This window comes from Bos grunniens, chromosome 10 (genome assembly GCF_055505025.1).
Source record: "Bos grunniens cultivar Pamir isolate PY7600 chromosome 10, Bosgru_T2T1.0, whole genome shotgun sequence".
Lineage (NCBI taxonomy): Eukaryota > Metazoa > Chordata > Mammalia > Artiodactyla > Bovidae > Bos > Bos grunniens.
This window is the reverse complement of record NC_141174.1, coordinates 84,689,726-84,713,357: the sequence shown is the minus strand read 5'-3', so window position 1 is coordinate 84,713,357 and position 23,632 is coordinate 84,689,726. Positions and strand designations below refer to the sequence as shown.

Here is a 23,632-nt window from a genome sequence, read left to right as displayed (position 1 = left end):
TTAAATAATTATTTCCGCCTAACCCCTCTTCAAATGGACCCACTCAGTTGGCTCAGGTTTTACTGGGTACTCAATCAATTCAAACAATCCAAGGCAAAGTGTTAATGTTGTTTGTCTAATTGTAAAATTAACATACACAGAATATAAGATTTGAACTCATATTGAAGAACTCAGCAACATATCTGTCTAAATTAAAAACCTACTGATGGATCAAAATACACTTTATTTTAATTATACTAGCACAGCGAGGCCCAGAAAGGCCATGAAGTTGCGCACAGAATGCTCAGCACCAGCAGGGAAAGCCACTGTGGGCTGGGGGGTGTCGACTAGCACACGAGCCCCTGCCGCATCTGTATGATCTGCAGTAAGGCGGCCTGCACATCCTCATCCATGTGACCCTGGGAGAAAGAGGAGAGGGGAGAAGTATTTTATGTCATCTTCATTCACACACAAATTCTTAAGACACAGGGCTTTATAACAGGTCCTTATTGGTTGTGATTCACCAAATGCTAAATCCTCACCATCGTGGTGACATTCTAAACATTTTATTGGAAAACAGAGTAGAGCTCTATCATAGAAAGGACAATCAATGTAAAAGTAGTGCACACCAGTGACTCTAAGTGTCTAGTATCAGAGAACAGATGGACAAACTTCTTTCTCTCTTTTTATTAACGGCTCAGGTGATAGAGGCAGCGTAAGTTACAGATGAGCAAAGTAAACTACTACAAGGAAAAGTTTCTTTTGCTTCTGCCAAGTTTTTTTTACCAGAAAAGTAATTAATGAAAATTCCTATATTTATATTTTTTACACAAGTAGGATCATATATATTATTTTGCAATTTGCCTTTCCACCTAGTGTTACAGAAATCTTTTTCAAGTTACTGCTTATTTTTATTCATTTATTTATTGGACACACCACATGGCTTGTAGGAACCCAGTTCCCCAACCAGGAATCGAACCTGGGTCCATGGAAGTGAAAGCCAGAGTCTTAACCACTAGAATTCCCTGCCTTAATTATTTTAAATTATTGTATAATATTCTACTGTGTGTATGATAATTTCTTTATTAATTCTCTCAAAAATAGACATTTATGGAGTTTCCAATCTTTCACAGCAGGTTCCTAGAGAAGAAATTGCTGGGTCAAAAAAGCAGCCTCAATTTTTAAATTTTGCCAAGTACTACAAAATTTCCCTCTACAGAGATAATGACAAGCTACACTCCTACCAACAGGGTATAAGTGTCCATTTCCCACAATGCCCTGGCCAGTGCTACAGATTATCCTTTTGTTTAATATTTGCCAATCCCAGCAGTGAAAAATGGTTACCTCCTTGTTTATTTCCCCTTTTACTAGTTATGTTGAGGTCTTTTAACATGAATGTTATCTGCTTATATTTAGAAAGAGCACTTTAAAGTTAAAATGATGGCAAGAGGTTGATTAAATGCAAGTCAATATGGTGGGCTTATAACAGCCACCCCCTTCCCTTTTCCTTTGCTTGAGCACTTGAATGGATTTCAGCATAACACTTCCTATTAATATAAAAAGTTTAGCTTCCAAAATCTGTTTCTATAACAGCAGGATGTTTAAATTCCAAACATTAGCCATAGTTGACTAAACTGAATTTCTTAGTTAACTTTATGATGCCAGAAGGCAAGACTATTTCATATGCCAATTGCTTTTGTTATGTTTCATTAGGAGTCAGTAGAAAAAAATTTCGAATTTCTGAAGCATACATGATAAAAAGTTGATAGGCTTGTTAGGTTTGCTGTCTTTCAGTATGCTGCTCCCCGCCTTGGCCAGAAGCAGAGCCAAGCAAGTTCCCCCTCACTAACACAGAGCTTCCATACTTTTCTACCATTTTCCCTCCAAAGAACTCCCCACCCTGCTACCCGTCAACAGTCTTCTCTAGTAATTACAATAATAACTTTCAAACCCCAGCTCATCTTCTATCTACTCAAAAGAAAGCAGCCAAAGAGACTTTTCCATATTATTCGTCCTTTTCCATTGGTTTCCCCTTTATCTCCTACAGAAAAGGCAGGCCTTTTTAAGAAATTGATACTGTAAAAATCTCTTTTTATTTTACCTAGTTCTTTTTCTAAAAATGACCTTCTTTTTTTTTCCCCAGTGTGAACACTTCAAATCCTAAACAATTTCTATTACATCTCACCTCCTATTGCTATTCTAACATTGTCTCGACTGTCTTCCCAAAAAATCTACCCTGAGAATTTTGGAGATGCTGATGGTGTTTCTACAGAGTATTAAGTATAAAACACTTCATATGTTAAACATATTTCTTAGTGTGATTTTTTAAATAGTGTTCTCATTACACCCCTCAAGAAGGCAATCTGTGGTCTTATGCTTCACTGAGATTAAGGCTCAAAAAATAAATACTACTGATATTCTAACAGAACCTCTCTTTCTTGTATTATTACAATTCTGTGCACACTTGTCACTTTTTTGGTATTCTCTACATTTCAAAGAAACACTTCTGAGCTACCAAGAAACAGTGAAGTTCTTCCTCCTCTCCTCTTTCAGCAACAGCCATGTGTGGATGTCAGGCACTCTCTCCAGCTAGCGATACTAGAACTGTGTGCTGCCGTCACATGTTGCCAAACTGTCTACAAAATGAGTGACAAGCAGATGGAGACAACACTAAATTTAAGATGCTGTGTTGCCACACAGCTTTGTAAATTTCTCCGGAAGACATGCAACCCGTGATTAAAAGAAACAATTATTTTAAAATAAGCATATGGGGGTACAACTACTTTAAACATCAGTGACTTTCACATAAATTTACTGGAAAATAAAGAATTATTTTCTCTAAAATGATATCCTATCCAAAGGAGTAGTTCTACTTTACCTGTGCAGCACTAAGAAGGTGTGTCCGATAAATTGCAATTACTTCTTGGTGCTGTCTGTCGGCATCCTACAAGTGTGGAAAGATGGGGAGGTCAGACTATCAGCATTCATGTTTTCAAACACATGGAGGTTTGTAACAATGCTGTCCTCAGGCCTGATGCTTCTAAGCAGTAGTATTATTAAAGTGCTCCTGCTATATTCTGATAACAAACCACCTTGGACCCACCAGATGCAAAATTCCATACCAAAACAACAGTATAAACTTTTCTAAAGAAAGTGTGGGAACATTCACAGTGAAAGCAATGCCACTCATCCTAGGTAATATGAAATTATTGCCTTAGATTACATCTAATGCCAGGAAATTATCCAGACACTTATTAACGTATGCTTTAGATTATTGCAAAAACTTCCCGTCTCATCACCTGTCTCTAGACTTTATTCCTTTCATGCTACTGAGACTCAAGTAACTCTGTCCTCACATCACTTTTCACTCAAAAATCTTGGGTGATACCTCATCAGCTAATACCTAATATTTCATATCTGTAAGAGGGAACTGGAATGCATCAGCTTGATTCTCAACAGCCTCCACAACTGGGCCTCAGACGCAGCTCCCAGGACTGGCCAACCTAGAGGCCTTTCATTGCCCTGAGGCACGCACGCCACTTGATTCCATTTCCAGGCCCTGCTTCACTCTGTTTCCTCTGCCTGAGGGAGGCTCTGCTTTCCTTTCACCTACCAAGACACCATCCGTATACAAGTGCAGCCCAGGTACTCCCTCCCTCGTTCAAACCAGCTCCACCACATCAGTAACCTTTCCTTCCTGGGAGTTCATATCCCTTAGATCCCGGGACTGTAGACTCAATTCTATATCTGATATTTTTGTCTCATTATTTTATTTTTTATGGAGATACACTTTGCCTAACTACCCGGAACCCTTGGGGACAGGGACTGTCTACTCTCTTTATCCCTGACAGTGCTTAGCACAGTGTCATGAACATAATAAATAATAAACAAATATTTCCGAATACTGAAAAATCTACCACATCCTTTTGGTAAGATCCAAATCAGCAATATGTCATCATTAATCTATAGGCCAAGAGTGTTATAAAATGAACACTTGAAAAAATAACTTTCTTCTATTCAAAAACAACTCACAACAAATTCCTATACATTAGAAAAATAGTATCCAACAATTTACATTTGATTGGGCTACATTTTACTTAGCCTCACAGCTCATTCAACTAAAAAAAGGAAACAAGCAAGCAATCAGTTCATATTATCCTATTCTAAGGATGAGGAAGCCAAGGATTAAGGGGAATGTATCATGTCACTCTCTTTTAAGTGGCAGGGTTTAGAACTGAGCTCCCAACTTTACCTTCTTAATCCAGATGTTTTCTTTTAATATATAAAGGAGATACATAACCACACAGGTATTTATGAATGTACATACAAACAGATATTTTCTTTTAATATATAAGGATATAATGTATAAAAACCATAAGAATGCCTACCTTTATTCATAAGGATAAAAGATTATTTTAAAAAGTGTGCCCTGTCATGTCTAACTTTTGTGATTCCATGAACTGTAGCCCACCAGGCACCTCTGTCCCTGGAATTTTCCAGGCAAGAATACTACCGTAGGTTGCCATTTCCTACTCCAGGGGATCTCCCTGACCCGGGGATCAAACCCAGGTCTCCTGCGTCTCCTGCATCGGCAGGCAGGTTCTTTACCATTGTGCCACCTGGGAAGCTTCCTTTAGTTTGAAAGTGAAAGTCGCTCAGTGGTGTCCGACTCTGTGACCCCATGGACTATACCATCCATGGAATTCTCCAGGCCAGAATACTGGAGTGGGTAGCCTTTCCCTTCTCCAGGAAATCTTCCCAACCCAAGGGTCAAACCCAGGTCTCCCACATTGCAGGCAGATTCTTTACCAGCTGAGCCACAAGGAAAGCCTAAGAATACTGGAGTAGGCAGCCTATCCCTTCTCCAGCGGATCTTCCCGACCCAAGAATTGAACAAGGGTCTCCTGCATTGCAGGCGGATTCTTTACCAATTGGGCTATCAGGGAAGAAGTGGACCAGTATTTTAGAGTCTGCAACAGTTGGAAAGCTATCAGATTTGGAGTAAATCCCAGGATTAAATCCTAGCTGTATGACCTCAGGCATATTTTCGTCTTTGTTTCCTTAAGAATTAAATGGGGGGCTAAATGAAACCTTGTAGGACTGTGAAGAAGATCAAGTTTAAAGATCAAGTACACAAAATGCTTAGTATAGTGCCTAGTACACACCAAGCACACCAAAATGATATCGTAGCACTGGTAGAAATAACTTCTGGCAAAAATGATTATATTCTTGGATCTGAACACAGCCACAAATTAATCTGATTTCTAAATAAGATTTTACAAACAAGCAAAGGTGACCCTGCACATCCCAGCATGAAGCCCTGCAGGTCCCAGGTACTCACCGCCAGCTGCTGCTGCAGGGACCTGACCTGCTGCTGCAGGCTGTCAATCAGCTGACTCTGCCTCTTGCTGGGACTCCCACTTCCATAGGTGAGCTGGGAAAGGCCATTGAGGGCCTGTTTTAATCTCTCCACATCATTGAGCAGTTCAGTTATCTTATGGAAAAAAAAAAAAAGATTGTGGGAAAAACACGTATTAGTCATCTATTCACTTATAAGGAACATCTTTACGCAGAGCTCATTCTCTGAGACACAAAGTTTACCTTTATATACCAGAAAATTGACGAATGAATACTGTTAAGATTGTTTCAACAGTATGTGCAGTATATGATTTCCTCCCAGTATGGGGAAAATCTTTCATAGTTAAGAAAATCAAGTAAAATCCTAATATATGTTTGGTGTATGGGTGTGCATGCTAAGTCACTTCAGTCATGTCCGACCCTATGAACAGTAGCCCGCCAGGCTCCTCTGTCCATGGGATTCTCCAGGCAAGAATACTGGAGTTGGTTGTGATGCCCTCCTCCAGGGGATCTTCCCAATCCAGGGATCGAAGCTGTGTCTCTTACGTCTCTTGCATTGGCAGACAAGTTCTTTACCACTAGTGCCACCTGGGAAGCTCCTTGGTATGTAGAATGTGCTTAATAAGTGGCAACAATTATAAGTGGAAATTAATAATTTGTTGTTATATTCATAACTGATTTCCAAACAAGGTGAGGGCACTAAAGTTCTAGGTCATATGAGCAGACATATCAGAAGGTCAGGACTTGTACCACTCGACTGGGCTGAAGCTGTGGCTGTGTCCCTGTATTCCCAGCACTGAACACAGCACCTGGCAGGTAGAAGGCATTTAATAATTATTGGAATGGGTAAAATAAAACTGCATCCAATCTCCCTGATTTCTCATCTTCCTAGTACATACTTTATTCAACTACCAGTTTTGAAAATGTTATTGAGCACCTGTTCTGTAAATTGTACAATGAGGATGAACAGTAAGAAGGAAAGAAAAGTTATGAATCTGCTCTTAAAAACTGGGTGGAAGACCACCCATATCATTCTGACATGGTAATATATATGCTGTAAATAGATGTCAAACCCAAAACACAACATACATTTTAGGAGATGAACCGTTTACTGTAGGCTAGATTGGCCAATGAAGGCTTTAGGAAGGAGAGTTAAGTGATGATGTGGGCATTAGGGAATGTAGAGAATTTAAGCAGGTAGAAAGGAGGCACAAAGACATTCTGTCTAAAGGAAGATAAAATGTACAGTGAGTTGGAGGGCTCAATTTACTGGTATGAGTGAGTTTCAATATTCTGGGAGGCTTCAAATTCTGGGAGGCTCTGCAGTGTCTTCAGCTTCTTGCAGCCCAGAAACATAGTTTAATTTTTTTTCCTTTCCCATTCTTTAGGTGGCCTAAAACTCCCTGGGTTTTGATAATTCATTTTTGAGGCAAGTGAATCTTGAGTCTCCCTATCCGTCCTGGTTCAGTTCTTGGCTGAACCAGATGAGAAAACAAAAAGAAAACTGCTTTTGATTTCTGTTTGTGTAACTTTACCTTCTTCTCAACTCTGTTTTGTTTTTGGCATATTCATAGCCAGACTAAAAAGGTGGCATTTAATGATCACTTTGTCAATGCTTTGGTAAACCTGTCTTGTGGAGCGCTACAGTAAAGAGTCCTATCATACCCTGGCAGTTCTGCCCTGGGGTTGCCAACACCAAGCCACGCTTCCCTAAAGTATTATTATTACCTTATTATCTTTTGCTTCGATTTGTTTGGCAGATTCCTGTATTCTTCTCTGTAGCTCCGTGATGGTTGTTAAGGATTTGTCACATCGTTCCTGCTGATCTTTGATTTCTTGCTCTATGCTGAAATGGAGCAATTCCTTCTCATCTTTAGCAGACAGTTCCTTCTTTTTGGCATGCAAAACCTCCTCACATACTTCCTCATACTTCCTATTCAGATTGGCCAATTTTTCGTTTAAGTCGGAAATCTGTGTCTCCAAATCGCTTTTCGTTGCTTTATATTTCGACAAATCAACCACCTCCCGAGTCTCTAATTTTTTTAACGCTTGTTTAGTATTCTGAATCTCAGACTGGAGTTTGGAGACCTCTTCAGTTTTGTTTTGGCTTTCTTCTTCCTTTTCTCTCAAGCTAGCTTTTATGATTCCAACTTCTTTCTCAAATGCTTCCTTAACCTGCAAATGCTCAGCCAGGGGCACAGAGGAGTTCTTCTGATTCTCCAGCATCTGCCGCAGTTGGGTCACTGTCTGCTGCTCTTTCTCATAACATCTCTGCTTAGTCTTCAGTTCTTCCTTGAGTGTCTCGATTGTACCACTAAGAGATTTTTTCAGGGACTCAACCTGCTCCAGCGGAACATGCTGCTTCTGCAAAAGAGTTTGTGCTGCAAGGATCTCAGAAGTCTGCTTGGCATTTTCCTCCACGAGCTTCTCTTTCTCCTTCTTTGCCTCTGTGTATTTCTGCAACAGGTCTTTTAACTGTCTGTTCAGCTCCTCTGTTTTTCTGCTTAATGCTCTTTCTGTTTCATGAGAATTCTCAATGTGAACATTCTTATCCTTTAGATCCTTCTGAAGAGTGAGGATCTCCTTCTTTAACTTGTCATTCTCTTGCTTGCACTTCTTGGCCTCTTCTTCGCTGGTATTATACTTCTGTGTCTGCTGGGATAACTGTTCTTTTAGTTCTTTCTCAGTGGCTTTAAATTTTCTCTCACACTCTTCCAAGCTGATGATCGGAGCATATTTTAGCTTGATGCATTCCTGTATCGTGTCGAGTTCTCTCTTCTGGGCTGCAATCTCCTCATGCAGGGTGACAATCTCCTCCTGGCTTTTTTTGTAGTTAGCCAGTATTTCAGCGCTGTTGTCCTGGACCTTCTTCATGCTCTTCCTTAGGCCACTCATCTTTTCTTCATGCTCTCTTAGGCTGATGTACTCAGCTTTTACTTGGTTCTGAGTGTTCTCCAGATTTCTTTTTAATATTTCGTTCTCATCTTTTATTTTCACAAATTCTTGATTTATATCTTCACACTTCTTTTTCACATCTACTAATTCTCTATTGGTTTTATCCAATGTGCTACTCAAGGCAGTTTTAATCTCTTCATGGGTTTTCACGGGCACATACTGATGACTCATGGTCTTTTTCAAATCATTGTTTTCAGACATGAGTGAATATATTTTCTCTTGGTCTTCACCACATTTTTTATTAAGTTCACACAGCTGCTTCTTAAGTTCAGTGATATTGGATTTCAGAGCCGTCATCTCTTTTTCGTGTCTCTCAGGAGGTATGAACACAGTTTCCAGGCGGCTGACATTTTTACTTAAACTGGCATTTTCCATAAGCAACTTCTCCATTTCCAACTTCTTTTCTGTATATTTGTGTGTCACATCTGAAAGCTTTTTATTCAAATCATCAACAATTACATCATGTGACTTTTTCATTTCTTCACTTACTTTTAAAGGGACGTAATGATTTTTCATTTCAGTTGTTAAGTTATTTACTTGTTGTGTAAGGAGCTTATTATCCAGGCAGACCTTTTCGATTTCCTTTTGTAACGTCTGATTTTTCGATGTTAACTCAGTGATCCTCTTCCCAAGTTCTCCTGACTTCTGCTCTAATCTGCTCTTGAGCTGCTCATGTTCCTCTGGTTTGACGTGCTGAGCCAGTTTGGCCTTCAAATTCTCAAGTTCTCTCTTTAATGGTCTAGTTTCATTAAGTGATCTTTCATATTCTCTTTCCACATCTATTAATTTTTTTGCCTTCTCGTTTAGTTCATTTGATAACAAGCTCTTCATGTTTTCAAATTTCTCTGCTGGAATAGAAAGGGCCAGCTTGGCTGACAAGTCCTTTAACTGGCCTTCCATCTCAGTGAGCTTCCTTCCTCTCTTCTCTCGCTCCAGTTCACACATGCTCAACTCCTTCTGCAGTCGCTTATTCTCTTCCATCAGCTTGCCCTCATCTCTCTTAAACTCTTCAACTAACATTTCATTTTGTTTGATTTGGTTTCTCAATTTCCCCACTTCTGCGGACGCACCTTCGTATTTCACTTTCATGTCTTTCAACTGATCCTTCAGTTCCTCCATCAGCCTGTGGTTCCCAGTGGCCGCATCACTTGTCAGGTGCTCTTTCAAGGCAAGAAAATGTGTCTGCATTTGTTTCACTTTACCTTCCGACTCATACATTCTCTTCTGCACGTCTTTCAAGGCATCTTCTAGTTGCTTTATCTGCTCATCTGAATCCTCTTTCACCCTTTCACATTCCAATGCTAAGGCCTTGCACTCCGCCACCTTGTGAGCCAGTTCATTTTGGAGTTTGAGTCTGTCTTGTTTTGCTGAATCACAGAAAGTTCTCATTGCTTCTAATTCTTTCTTTAAAATTTCGTTTTCCGAATATGAGGCTTGATTAGGTAAGGCTAGCTCCAGTGGTCTTAACATAGATCGGCTTTGCATATGGACTGGCATGCCTGTGGAAGTACACTGCAAAAATAATAGTAACACAATAAAATATCAATCCCAAAAGCCTAAAGAAGACACTTATTTACCAAACTTTAAAGTTGCCACATCATCAGTAGCCAAAGGGTTTCCAGGCTAGTATATTAGAAAAATATAGCAGTACTGATTTTTGAGGTAAGAAAAACAGTTCTAGGTATGATTTCCTTGATGCAGTGACATTTTGAAAGCCTGTTCACTTTACATGTATTTCTGGCAGACCAAAGAAGGAAACAGTTGTGGCCTCTGGGGACTTTTTTCTCTTTCTCTTTTCACAATATCTACGAATGAATGTCAACTGATCAAAATACATTTACTATTTCTATGTTTTACAGAACATGATGTGCTTAGAACTTCAAATTCTGAAGAAAGTCATCAGAGCCCTTGAGTAAAAACAAGGCTTTTGCAATTTTAAATCTGCAAATAACGATATATTATTATCTAATAACATATATTGACCTCTAAGTTCCCTCAATGCTAACTCAAGTGTAATGTTTAAATTATAAAAATAATACCAAAATAAACCTAGCTAGTTTAAGAATCAAGAGAATGATATTAATCAATTCACAAAATATAATCATGTTTTCTTCTTTCAAACAGAATGATAAATTAGAATTTAGCATACGCTCTTACTACAAAATTGAATCAACATCTTGTTTCTTCTATTAAATGCTAACAAAAAGAAGTATAATTTAAGTTCTCACTGAAATATTTCATAAGTACCAGAATACAGAACATATAACCATGAAATATTAAATTTAACTATTTCTATTTTTCCCTATCCACCATATTACAGCAAGGGCTCTTTTAAAGTACTGATAAAAGCCATGTGCTATGAGTGTGTCCCACTATTTTAATAGGCAGGTTTTACTGTTGTTCACTTCAATTAACACTGCCTTCCCATTGATGAAGAAGAAAACCATGCTGTGCTTAGTCACTCAGTCGTGTCTGATTCTTTGCAATTCTATGGACTATGACTTGCCAAGCTCTTCTGTCTATGGGATTCTCCAGGCAAAAATACTAGAGTGGGTTGCCATTTCCTCCTGCAGGGGCTCTTCCCAACCCAGGGATCGAATCCATGTCTCCTGCGTTGGCAGGTGGATTCTTTACTACTGAGCCACCTGGGAAACCCAAAGAAGAAAATTAACAACATGGAATAATTTCTCAGCCTCAGTCTGCTTTCAACTTACCAGTTATCTTTAGACTAAGACTACTATAATTTACCAACTAATTACTTACACAGGTTCACAATTTCCATACTTATTTTACTATAATCAAATGTTTATCTTATCTTCTTAAATATTATTCAGTTAATTGACATCCATTCTCTCAACTTAGAATCTTAGAAATTTCCAACTTAGAGTGATCCTAGACATCATAAAGGCTAACTCACTCTGCCCATGGATGATGAAGGTATATATATAAAACCTTTAAAAGACCAAATATTTATCAGTCCTGCAGTCCATGGAGGGTGCTAGGAAGGCAAACCTTGTATCCACTGGAAACTAAAAGTGAAGAGCAGTTAAGGAAGAGAATCAGACAACACTCCCTCTCGGAAGCTTTATTTTGAGATAAATTTCCCAAATATAGAATACACATTTGAATTCAAGGAACAATACCTCTCAAAGTCAAAAGAATGCTTTTTGAATTGTTCATACCTGTCTCCCCTGTAAATGGGCAAATACTTAGAGTTGGCCAACTGCTGTTAAAGAATAGAGGCCTACTATCAAAGACAATGAAACTGTAATTCAAATCTTTTAAGTCACTGTCACCAAAAATACTCTAGAGGGCACTAAACACAGCGTATCTGCTTTTATTAAACTCAAGACCACAAGACCAATTTTTCTTTGATAATGAAAACTTAATTCAATGTATATACAGATGATAAATAAACAATGTGGCTTTCCTCTTTTTAAAAAGGCACAAATATTTTTATAAATATTTTCTAAAACAAAACATTACCTGTGAGTCTGTCATGTACATTTGACCTTGTTTAAGAAGCATATCTTCTTTCCCTAAATAAATCCAAATAAAGGATACCTTAAATATCCATACCAAAGAAGGCTAAGCATTAATTTGGTGTTATTATCTCCTTTATTATTCAAACAAAAAAGAAGCATGACTTACAAAATAAAATTATCCTGTTATAAAATGGCCATATTTTTACTTATTTTTCTATATACATAAGGAAAGTATGTATAGTCTTTTGACTAGATACAAAGTTGGCTTTTAGAATTATGTAAAACTGTTAGACTAAATAAGTTAAATGATTATAAAACATGTATATTATAGTCAAAATAAAAATGGTATCATTTGCAATTTATAGGATGAATATTACAACTGCACTTAGCTAAGGAATAATTTAATATTCAATAGGAAGCAAAAAATTAGATTTTATAGAGAAACTTTAAAATTGGAGAATAAACACAGTGAAGATGAATTATGTAAAGTCTTAAAATAATAAAGAAGTATTTACGGAACATCTAAACAATTCTAAAATGCTTACCTGCATGAGGCCATATCCAAAGATTTTTCCAAATCAGAAAACTACGTTTATGTCTCTTTCAATAAAGAGCAAATCCCAAATATCACAGGTTAAATGTCTTAACAATCAATATGCAAATTTGGTAATTTGTACAATACACAATTTAAAAATTTAGGTCCTAAGGAAAATCAGAGCCTTAGTGATTACCAGATTTTCTGCTAAGAGACTATAGGAGTCATTTTAACCTCTTCCCTGTGCCATGCTGAGGTATAAGATACAAGCAGTTGATGAAGTTTTACAGCAGGAGTATCATATATAGTCAGACAAAATAAAGAGGCATAAACATTCTTTTTTGCTTCAACTGGGTGAACTGTAATGATAATCTATACTTTCATACTTACTGAAATGACTTCCTGATCCTAAATGATCACTCTGAAATCAGAAGAATACATTAAAACATTTTAGATGAATCCATTTTGTTAAATTCTGTATCTATTTCAGCTCTAAATGATCCAGCCATAAAACCATATTTTCAACATTCCTTGTTTCTCCTGGGCATTATTCTACTCGAACTCACAAAAAGGCAAAGCACAATTAGCGAGATCAGTTGGGAATAAACTACTTCACTAAGCATTTTAATAAAAGCAGACTAGTATTTCAAGAAAAAACTTTGACTGTTCAAAAGAAAAGCAAGCTCCAAACGAACTGAAACAACTCTGAATACGTACTCTCTGCTGCTTCTTTACCTCAAAAGGAAGGAAATGCCACAATCGCACCAAGAAATCAATTGCTATATCACGGTTGGGGAGCAGAAACCTTACCTCATCAACTATGAAACATTAGCCTAACCCTTTCTTTCAGATTTATAAAACACCAAAGAGCTGAGGCAAAGAGCTGCATACAGTTCATAATAAGCCCACCAATGCATCAGTTAGGAAAAGGAGAATAATAGAGAAAATTTAGATACTCTGAGTTAAAGTATACTTGGATTGCTCCCCATCCCAAGTAAGCCAAGTACAAAGAACCTAACAGAAAGTAAAATACTATACTGTCAAGAGTAAAGATATGCAGATGTACATCATGTTTCTATATTTTTCTATATTCATACTAATGGCTGTGTGTCAAACTCTGATAAGTGACCATGATAAAAACGGCCCACAGTTCAATAACTAAATTAATGTCCCACTAATACTTATTGCCCCAAGGGTATGGAAAAAGATCTGTAAACTAAGGTAAGCTCTGTGTTCTAAATAATATTTAATACTAGAATCTGCAATAGGTAGTAAATGGGCTTACACATGTATGGGTGAAGGGAGGCCATGGCACATAAGAAATTCAAAAAACTTAGTTTGGACATATTACCTTGCCTTGATGACTCAAATGACAACAAATGCATGAGTTACAACATAAAATTAGCATTGTTCTAAAATATCCATGTTTCCCAAACTTGTTCTATAAAAATAAGGAAAATGCCTACATAAAGTACCACACAGTTGCACTCATCTCACATGCTAGTAAAGTAATGCTCAAAATTCTCCAAGCCAGGCTTCAACAATACATGAACCATGAACTTCCAGATGTTCAGGCTGGTTTTAGAAAAGGCAGAGGAACCAGAGATCAAATTGCCAACAGCCGTTGGATCATGGAAAAAGCAAGAGAGTTCCAGAAAAACATCTATTTCTGCTTTATTGACTACGCCAAAGTGTTTGACTGTGTGGATCACAACAAACTGTGGAAAATTCTGAAAGAGATGGGAATACCAGACCACCTGACCTGCCTTTTGAGAAATCTGTATGCAGGACAAGAAGCAACAGTCAGAACTGGACATGGAACAACAGGCTGGTTCCAAATAGGAAAAGGAGTACGTCAAGGCTGTATATTGTTACTCTACTTATTTAACTTATATGCAGAGTACATCATGAGAAATGCTGGACTGCATGAAGCACAAGCTGGAATCAAGATTGCCGGGAGAAGTATCAATAACCTCAGATTGCAGATGACACCACCCTTATGGCAGAAAGCGAAGAAGAACTAAAGAGCCTCTTGATGAAAGTGAAGGAGGAGAATGAAACAGTTGGCTTAAAGCTCAACATTCAGAAAACTAAGATCATGGCATCTGGTCCCATCACTTCATGGTAAATAGATGGGGAAACAATGGAAAGAGTATCAGACTTTATTTTGGGGGGCTTCAAAATCACTGCAGATGGTGACTGCAGCCATGAAATTAGAAAACACTTGCTCCTTGGAAGAAAAGCTATGACTAACCTAGATAGCATATTAAAAAGCAGAGACATTACTTTGCCAACAAAGTTCTGTCTAGTCAAGGCTATGGCTTTTCCAGTAGTCATGTATGGATGACAGAATTGGACTATAAAGAAAGCTGAGTGCCGAAGAATTGATGCTTTTGAACTGTGGTGTTGGAAAAGACTCTTGAGAGTCCCTTGGACTGCAAGGAGATCCAACCAGTCCATCCTAAAGGAGATCGATCAGTCCTGGGTATTCATTGGAAGGACTGATGTTGAAGCTGAAACTCCAATACTTTGGCCACCTGATGCGAAGAGCCAACTCATTTGAAAAGACCCTGATGCTGGGAAAGATTGAAGGCTGGAGGAGAAGGGGATGACAGAGGATGAGATGGCTGGATAGCATCACTGACTCAATGGATATGAGTTTGGGTAAACTCCGGGAGTTGGTGATGGACAGGGAGGCCTGGGGTGCTGTAAACCATGGGGTCGCAAAGAGTCGGACATGACTGAGCAACTGAACTGAACTGAACTAAGGATTACACATAATACAGCAATGCTGGTGGCAGTTAATGAAGACTTTCAAGCGAGATGAGATAGCAGTGGATATTCCATACAAATTATGATTCCTTAGTTTTTAATAACGGCTTTCATAAACACTTTATAATTTTCTCTTGGATGGTTAAAAATCATTTCTAGCATAAAAATTCATTTGATTGGGGAAAATGTCCCCATTATACTGAATGCAAAAACTTATAAAATAGGATGTATAATAAGAATCCATCTAAAAAAAAAAAAAAAAAAAGAATCCATCTGATGAATTCATGTGTATAACACAAGTTATGTACAAAGAAGGGGCTTCCCAGGTGGCTCAGTGGTAGAGAATCCTCCAGTCAATGCTAGAGACACAGGACATACGGGTTTAACCCCTGGGTTGGAAAGATCCCCTGGAGGTGGAAATGGTACCTCACTCCAATATTCTGGCCTGGAAAACCCCATGAACAGGGGAGTCTGGTGGGTTGCAGTCCATGGGAGTCACAGAGTCAGACCCTACTTAGAGACTGAGCACACACACACACACACGTACAAAGAAAGGTTTGAAAGGATGGTCAGGTGCTAAGAATGCCGGATCAGCATAGATGGGCCTTGTATCGGCATAGATGAGCCTTGTATCGGCATAGATGAGCCTTGTGTCGGCATAGATGAGCTGTGCCTAGTTCTGCACTTCATAAAAAAGGAATGATGCAGTATGTGCTCTTTGCGTCTGATTTCTTTCATGCAACATTATATCTGTGAGTTTCATCCCTGTCTTTATATTCTTCTTCATAGCAGTACCCGTTCTTTTTTTTATTTATTTACAAAGAAAAAACTGACTTTTGTTATGTATTTTGGAGTTGTATCTCACAATAAAAAGACTCACATCGAATTGGCTACTCTCTTCAGTGACCCCAGTGCTGAACAACATTTATAAAAATATGTATTATGGTCTCGAAAAATACATCTATACAGTTGCAGGTGTGGAGAGTGGTCACCCTTGGTGCAGGGAGCATGAGGAGGCTTCTGGATAAAGGTGATGTGCTATTTCCTGATCTGGGAGGTTTGATTTGTGAAATTTGTGAAAATCCTTCAACTTTTAACATGTACTTTTTAACGTATATTGTATTTTGATTAAAAGTTTTTAGAAAAACATAGTCTTGGAAAAACTAAGAGCTAACTGAGTCAACAAAAGATAAGTATATGATCTGAACCTTATTAACACACTACCCTCACCAAACAAGTTTGTATATGCACAAGGCTCTTTCTGAGATAATCCTGGAATTACCACTATTCATTTAAATGATGCTTTTTATTAATACCATCAGAATCACTGTAATTTTACAGGTAAAAGTATGACGTTTTGAAATGGTAAAAATGGACAAAGAGGAAGGTTGGGGAAGAGAAACTGGAACTGAACTAAATGTTGGTTTAATCAATTTCAATTATTTCATTTAACCTTTACAACAACTCCCTGGGAAAAGGAACAATCACCCCAATTTTGCCAAAGCAGCAAAAAGCTCAGAGACTTTAAATGAATCACCTGAGGTCACACTATAAAAGAGAGAGTGATAATTCAAATTCAAGTCTGACTTCAAGCCCTTTACCACTTCCATTGTAAGTTACACAAAATACTTAAGCTTTCTGTACCTCAAAATACTTAAATCTACTTTTCAGAGCCTCAATAGTTCTTAGGCTTTCTTCATGCTGCTTTTCTTTGGCTGCCAAAAGGGACTTCAGCTTTTCTTTCTGAAATGAAAAGGAATAAACACAGCACAAAATCATACTGTGCTTGAAATACATGTGCGTGAAATGTATTACAGAAAATGTGCATTAGAATTACTTTGAGGACTATCATTAATGAATTCTCTAACCTGGTAGATTTTTTAACTATTAGTCAAACTTCATACCAATATACTAATAATATACAAAATATACAAACAACATTATGAAAAATTCAAATTTCTGTGGTTTGTTTTAAGTCATATTATTTTCAGACATTTTCTTTATAATGCTTAGAATTTTATATCTTTTCATGACAAGTCACATGGAAAATGAGACAGAACAAAATGCCTATAATAACCCATGCCACTATTCTCAAAACATAATTTTACAGTCACACATAGGTTTTGTTTTTCCCTTTGAACAATTAACCAAAAGATAAATTCTGTCTCCATCTCAATTTAGGACTTAAAACTTCTACTGCAATATTCTCTTCAATTTACATAATATTTTATAGCTTTAAAGTAAAACTTAATCATCCTACCTCACTTTCCAGATCATCAGCCACCATTACTTCCTAAATTTAAAAAGAAGAAGAAATACATTTTCACTCTTGAAAGTTTAAGAAGCATGAGCTTAGCAAATATCTTCTAAAAAGATGTGCATGTCATTAAGCGTGGGGTCAAGGATGTGAGAAGAAAATGCCTGTGCCACCACGTCTGTGCTCTCCACTGTTATTCATTCATCTCACTAACCTTGTTCACAAGCACTTTACACTCTTCTGACAACCTATCAATTCCTTACAACTCTTACTTGCTCTTCCTCCTCACTTCTGCCCATTCCTTCCTCTCCAATCCCACAACTCCAGTGTTACGACCATAGACCAACAGTGTTCTCTGTTCTTAGATTTGACATTAAGTTTCACACAAAGGTCTCAATAAGATATAAGTTTCCTCAAGGGCAATGACCTGATTTTACCTCCTTTAGCATCTGGCACCGTGACTTGCTGGGAGGGTTTGATCGTTAACAATTTGTTATTGACAATGATGAACACTCACAGTAAAATAGTTCTGGATGTTTTTGGTATCGTGCAGATTATTTACCTCATTCAGCTGTAGCTGTAAACCATTGACTTTATCCAATAATATTCTCTGTTCTTGCTGAATTTTTCTCAATCTCTCTTTCAGATCTTCATTTTCAATCTCCAGATCCTTCAACAGTAAAGATAACAGGCGCTAGACCAACTTTAAAGGAGCAACTCTTAAGGAAGAAATTTCTAAAAGCAGCTCACTATCATATACATATACAAACAGCTTTAAGTATAAAGATACAATAATTTCAATGACATTTAAATAACAAAATCTATACATGAGAAATAATGTAGAAAATTACAGTCCTATGATAACTAATAAACACAACTATATATATAAGATAGCAAATCATGATTCTAATAAATAAGAAATAAAAGCATCATCTAGAAATAGAAAATAGAAGAAGAATATGTCATTTTAACTTTTGCCAAACACCTCTCAAATTAATGAGCTTAAAAAAGTGAAGAATATTCTTACACTTTGTTAACCTAATCATCACTTCAGTGCTCTGATAAAACATTTAAGGCTATAGTTCACTTTCTTAACACTACTTAGTAAACTATAAAATCCTCCCAAATTGTTTTTGTTTCATTGTACAGAAATGGTTATTCAACTTATATTTTAATGGTATTTGTCACAAACTAAACCATTTAATTATGGCTCATCTTCCAATGCAACCCAAATAATAATTATTTTTTGAACACTTTAATGAACACAAAAGGTAAAATTACTGTGTGGATAACAAAAAAATTTTTTAGTCAAAATTTTAAAATTTAAGAAAATGTTCAGATTTTGTTTTATTCACAGTGATAATCATTTTGTCATTACAATTAATTTTCTGAAATACAAATGTATGATTTATGGCCTAAAACAGACATATTTATATCAACAAAAAGTTATATAAAGTTATTTACTTCCTAATGTATATTAAAACAATACTTACTGTAAGATAATACTGACACAAACATTCATATCAAAAGTCAATTCATTTAGAAGGAATTATGCAAGAAACAGAATCACAAAACATAACAAGCTTTTCTTTCTGCCCTTACTTATCCACACCACTTCCGATTTTTGCTTCCTTTCTTGTCCCAAACCTCACTACAAACAACACTGGAATTCTCTGCAAAGGAAGATACCAATGTTTTTCTTTTTACCTGAATGTTTTGATGCTCCCTCTGATTTGACTTCGTATTTACTTCATCTAGCATCTGAGACAAATTTCGCTTTGGTAAAACATATGAAAACACAGGTTAGCAAGTGTGAGAATAAAGAAAAGTACATTTTCCTCAATAGGAAATATACCCAATTAGTGATTTTCAGCTTATCCAAGTTCTAATTTTCCTGTGCAAAACACAAGGTGGCAGTGTTTCCACTTAAACTCCAAATGGAAAAGATTTAACACAGGTTTTAAATGAATCAAATGTAGTCTGTTTTTAAATACTAAAAAATAACAGAATTTAGAAATCTCTATTATTAACTATTTATTTTCACCAAAGTCACAAAATTTTAAAAAGAATTTATACTAGAGGCAAAACTCAAGTTATACTAAAAAGCATCAGCTACTATTCCCAAAACAAGGGAACTGGTATTTAAAAAGAGAAGGGAGAGTTATATTAATATTGAAAGAAAATATGGAAATTATTTCTTTGAGTACTGATGAAATAAAATATCAAAGGGTGTGATAAGAAAGAGACAGACAATGCACTGACGAAAGCTACATGAAAGACTTCTAAATGACTTGGCTGGTACATGATCTGTTTCTGTACACTTACTGCTTTGAAACTTTATTCCAGCTTAGAGACTTGCTTTAATAAAAACACAACACAATCATTAAACAAGAGAGAAAATAACCTTTTTTTGCCCAAATTGATCTGTAAATCTACACAATAATTTGAGAGCTAAAAAACCAAAAAAAGTAAATGCGTTAATTCTCTAAAGTAATTATGTTTTGCATTATTTGTTGAGTTTTGTTTAATCAAGTGTTTAAACTATCATTCAAATGAACTTGGATTTGGAATTAGAGTGAAAAAAAGTTCCCATTAAGATGATACTTCGTATCCACCGTTTGGCCCAAACTACATTTCTAGCTTCATTGCTTCTACCAAAGGTCCGTTCTCATGTGGAATCTGATCAGTCTCATCATACCATGTCCTGCCCTCGCCTTCCCTTCTGGTCCCTGGTTCCTGTCCCTCTGTCCCTCTACTGCCCCTTGGATGTGTTAGACACGTTCCCTCGTCAGAGGCTTGGTACTTGCCATTCCCTCTGCCCTTGAGGCTTCACCCACAGAGCTCCTGGCTCCCTCTTCACTTCCTTCAGACCTCTGCTGGAATGTCACTTCCTGACCACACCATCTAAAATAGCTTCCTGCCCTCTGTCTCTGCCTGCCTTCATCCTGTTCTGCTGGTCTTCAAAGCATCTCCTAGGATACTAAATACCTATTTGTTTATTATTCATCTCTCTCACTAGGCTAGGAGCTCCATGAGAACAGGACTTTGAACACTGATATTCCCAGCACTTAGAACAGTAATGGGCATAAAGTCAGTAACTGAATACATCTTATTTTTAAACTATAGGCTTCTTAATAACAAGGATTACATACCCTTTAGTTCAGAAACAAATCCTATTTATAACAGCTATTATAAAATGTATTGAATAAATAACTGAAATGTTTTGTTGTTCTTAGAATATTAATTCCATGAATTCATTTAGATAACTTATTCATTAAGATACCATTCCCATATTAATATTCAATAATTCTTTCTTTTAAATACCTGTATATTTCAGAATCATTTTTCTCTGAATCTGGGTGAGATGACTGGTACAGTTATAAGAGTATACATTTTATTTCCCTCTACCCCAACTTAGGTTATCTAAGGAGACAGCTGCTCCAGATGGAAAAAAAGTGACAGCAGACATGACCCATGCATGGACATATCACTTAATTCTGATGGACTGAAAGGGCAGCATGCTTTCATATAGCTTTCAGATTCAGGTGCAGGCTAGAGAAATGATGCAGAATGATGACAGGATGGCTGAGAAGGTACCTGATTACTTTCTCTTCAGGGTTTTGAAGTGTTCAGGTCCTTCTCACTAGAGAAAAGCTGAAAGCCTGGAAGGGAACAGCCAGCAGAAGAGGAGAGTTGCCTACACTAGCTTTGGGCAAGATGGTTAGAGTGCGTAAAGCAACCCCACTCGTTTTAACTCAGAGATCAGGGGAAATAATCAGACATCTACTGAGACACAAAACCAGGGTTAAGTAGTGATCTGATAATTAAGTTAGTGCAAGGGATGAATTACTTCATGTACTGTGTTTTTTTAAAAGTCAGTGTGAAAGTCGCTCAGTTGTGTCCGACTCTTTGCGACTCCATGGACTATACAGTCCATGGAATTCTCCAGGCCAGAATACTGGAGTGGGTAGCCTTTCCCTTCTCCAGGGGATCTTCCAATCCCAGGGATCAAACCCAGGTTTCCCACATCGCTGGCGGATTCTTTATCAGCTGAGCCACAAGGGAAGCCCCTTTTAAAGTCAAGTCCTCATTAAATTAAATACACACAGCAAAAAAGAAAACCAAAATGTTAACAGTGGCATTGAAATCACATACATAATCTTTGTTGAATTGTTTTCTTCACTTCTTGTTGCACTGACAGAATTTTCCCACATCAGGATATATTTGGTTCTGTTACTAAGCGAGAATAGGAAGCTGTCTACAGTCTGCCAGCCTAACATTCATCATCAAAGAATCTCAACAAGGCGCAACATTTCACACTTGAAAGTGCTGGATGTTCAGTGATCAGGAGGTTGCTTATTGCCCACTGGATATATTCACTGTAATTCAGACCCACTGTCTCAAGCTGAGTGACAGTATCTGTATAAAGCCTCAGGATCTCATGACCTAGGTTCTACATGGGATGATTAACTGAGAAGAGAGAACAACATTAATTTAAACTCAAAACAGTTAAACATAACTATTAACCAGGTTTGCTAAGCACTTCACTTAAATTGTACAATATACATAATTTTTAACCTGTTGTAAAGATGGTCCTTTCTTCCAAAGTTCTCTCCCTGAAGATTTAAAGAGAGGGAAAGAGAGGAGAAAGAGGAACAGTGAGACAGAAGGTTAACTCAGGTAGATTTCCATTCCCTAATTATATAATTAAGTCAATATTAAAGAAATAAATTTCTAAGTTTCTTTATAGCTTACTACCTTACAGTTAAACAATAGTGAAACATCACTTTTGCCTATCTAATTGGTACAGTATTTTTTTCCTATGATAACATCCATGTAGATAATATGCAATGCTAGGGAGGGGAGGGAGGTGAAAAATGAAAAATTGAAAACACTCCTAAATGAGAAGGCAACTTGTTGATATATATCAAAAGCTTAAAGAAATGTGCATAACCTGAAACCACCTGACTCAATTTCTAGGAAGTGATTCTGCTGCTGCTGCTAAGTCACTTCAGTCATGTCCAACTCTGTGCGACCCCATAGACGGCAGCCCACCAGGCTCCCCCGTCCCTAGGATTCTCTAGGCAAGAACACTGGAGTGGGTTGCCATTTCCTTCTCCAATGCATGAAAGTGAAAAGTGAAAGTGAAGTCACTCAGTCGTGTCCAACTCTTAGCCACCTCATGGACTGCAGCCCACCAGGCTCCTCCATCCATGGGATTTTCCAGGCAAGAATACTGGAGTGGGTTGCCATTTCCTTCTCCAGGAGATCTTCCCAACCCAGGGATTGAACCCGGGTCTCCCATATTGTAGGCAGGCGCTTTACCATCTGAGCTACCAGGCAAGTGGCAGAATGAGTGGCTAATTCTACTTGCTGTGTTTTTCTGTAATTTCCAATTTCTCTTTAATAAGCATAGAAATGTACTTGACACAAGTATTCAATAAATCTTGGTTGAATATTTTATATACACGTTTAAACAATGATTCTTTAAAACTTTTTAAGTATAAGACCTTAAATCCCTCACCCCTCATCAAAAAATATGTATTAGTAAAACCCTTTATTTGGGTCTTTCTTTTCAGTTCTTTAATTACTCCACAGTAGAGTAGGGTTGACTGGATAAGCTAGACAGTAAATGTAACACACACTGCCTCAAAATGAGTGACTAAAGTGTAAACCCGCACAGCTCAGGTAGAGAGGGAGATGAACCAGTACTGCTTAAGGTAAGGAGTGTTTTGCCCCTTACAAATACTGTAACTCTACCATGTAAATCTTAAAAAGCTATTCTTTATTAGCACGCTTTATTAACTAGCACTTTGCTAATGACAGAAAACTGCTGGTACCTTTGTTGGAATTTTCCGATGCAGTCTTCAGTAAGGTTAGAATGTCCAGATTGTCACCAATTCTTGCATAGTAAGAACTGTCATGGCCAAGGGCGTCCAGCAAGGTCACGTCAGCACCGTTTTTGATTAAGACTTCTACTGCATCTTTGCAACCATACTCGCATCCTAGCATGAGAGCAGTCCTACAAGGGAAGACGGAAGAATAAAAGACCATAAGGAGGATCCAAAAAACATTTCAGAAATCTCTTTCAGAGGCCCCATTCTTAAAGAACAGATATGACTTTAAAAAGCTATATTGTTACACACACAGATTTGACTTCATATTTTTATTTTATATTTTAACTCCATTGCATTATAAAAACATGTGCTTGTGTCTTAGTTTGCAGGGCTTCTCTTAGTTTACAGTGGCTCAGATGGTAAAGAATCCTCCTGCAATGCAGGAGACCCAGGT

General features: G+C 37.4%; 1 protein-coding gene across 3 annotated transcripts in view; it reads right to left on the bottom strand.

The window, feature by feature from the left end:
* Positions 1-203: 203 nt before the first annotated feature.
* UACA (uveal autoantigen with coiled-coil domains and ankyrin repeats) overlaps positions 204-23,632 on the bottom strand; it is an 86,121-nt gene continuing 62,692 nt past the window's right edge. For 2 of the 3 annotated variants that reach the window (XM_086322768.1, XM_086322769.1), the window contains exons 8-19: positions 23,182-23,363; positions 21,920-21,957; positions 19,049-19,117; positions 17,904-18,011; positions 17,345-17,377; positions 16,729-16,827; positions 12,703-12,733; positions 11,779-11,831; positions 7,066-9,804; positions 5,321-5,473; positions 2,858-2,923; positions 204-398 (exon numbers count right to left, since the gene is read on the bottom strand). In XM_086322768.1, coding sequence (XP_086178894.1) covers positions 327-398; positions 2,858-2,923; positions 5,321-5,473; positions 7,066-9,804; positions 11,779-11,831; positions 12,703-12,733; positions 16,729-16,827; positions 17,345-17,377; positions 17,904-18,011; positions 19,049-19,117; positions 21,920-21,957; positions 23,182-23,363 — 3,643 coding nt within the window. In that variant the 3' untranslated portion in view covers positions 204-326. The remainder of the gene's footprint in view (positions 399-2,857; positions 2,924-5,320; positions 5,474-7,065; positions 9,805-11,778; positions 11,832-12,702; positions 12,734-16,728; positions 16,828-17,344; positions 17,378-17,903; positions 18,012-19,048; positions 19,118-21,919; positions 21,958-23,181; positions 23,364-23,632) is intronic. The other variant, XM_086322770.1, reaches the window with a different exon arrangement.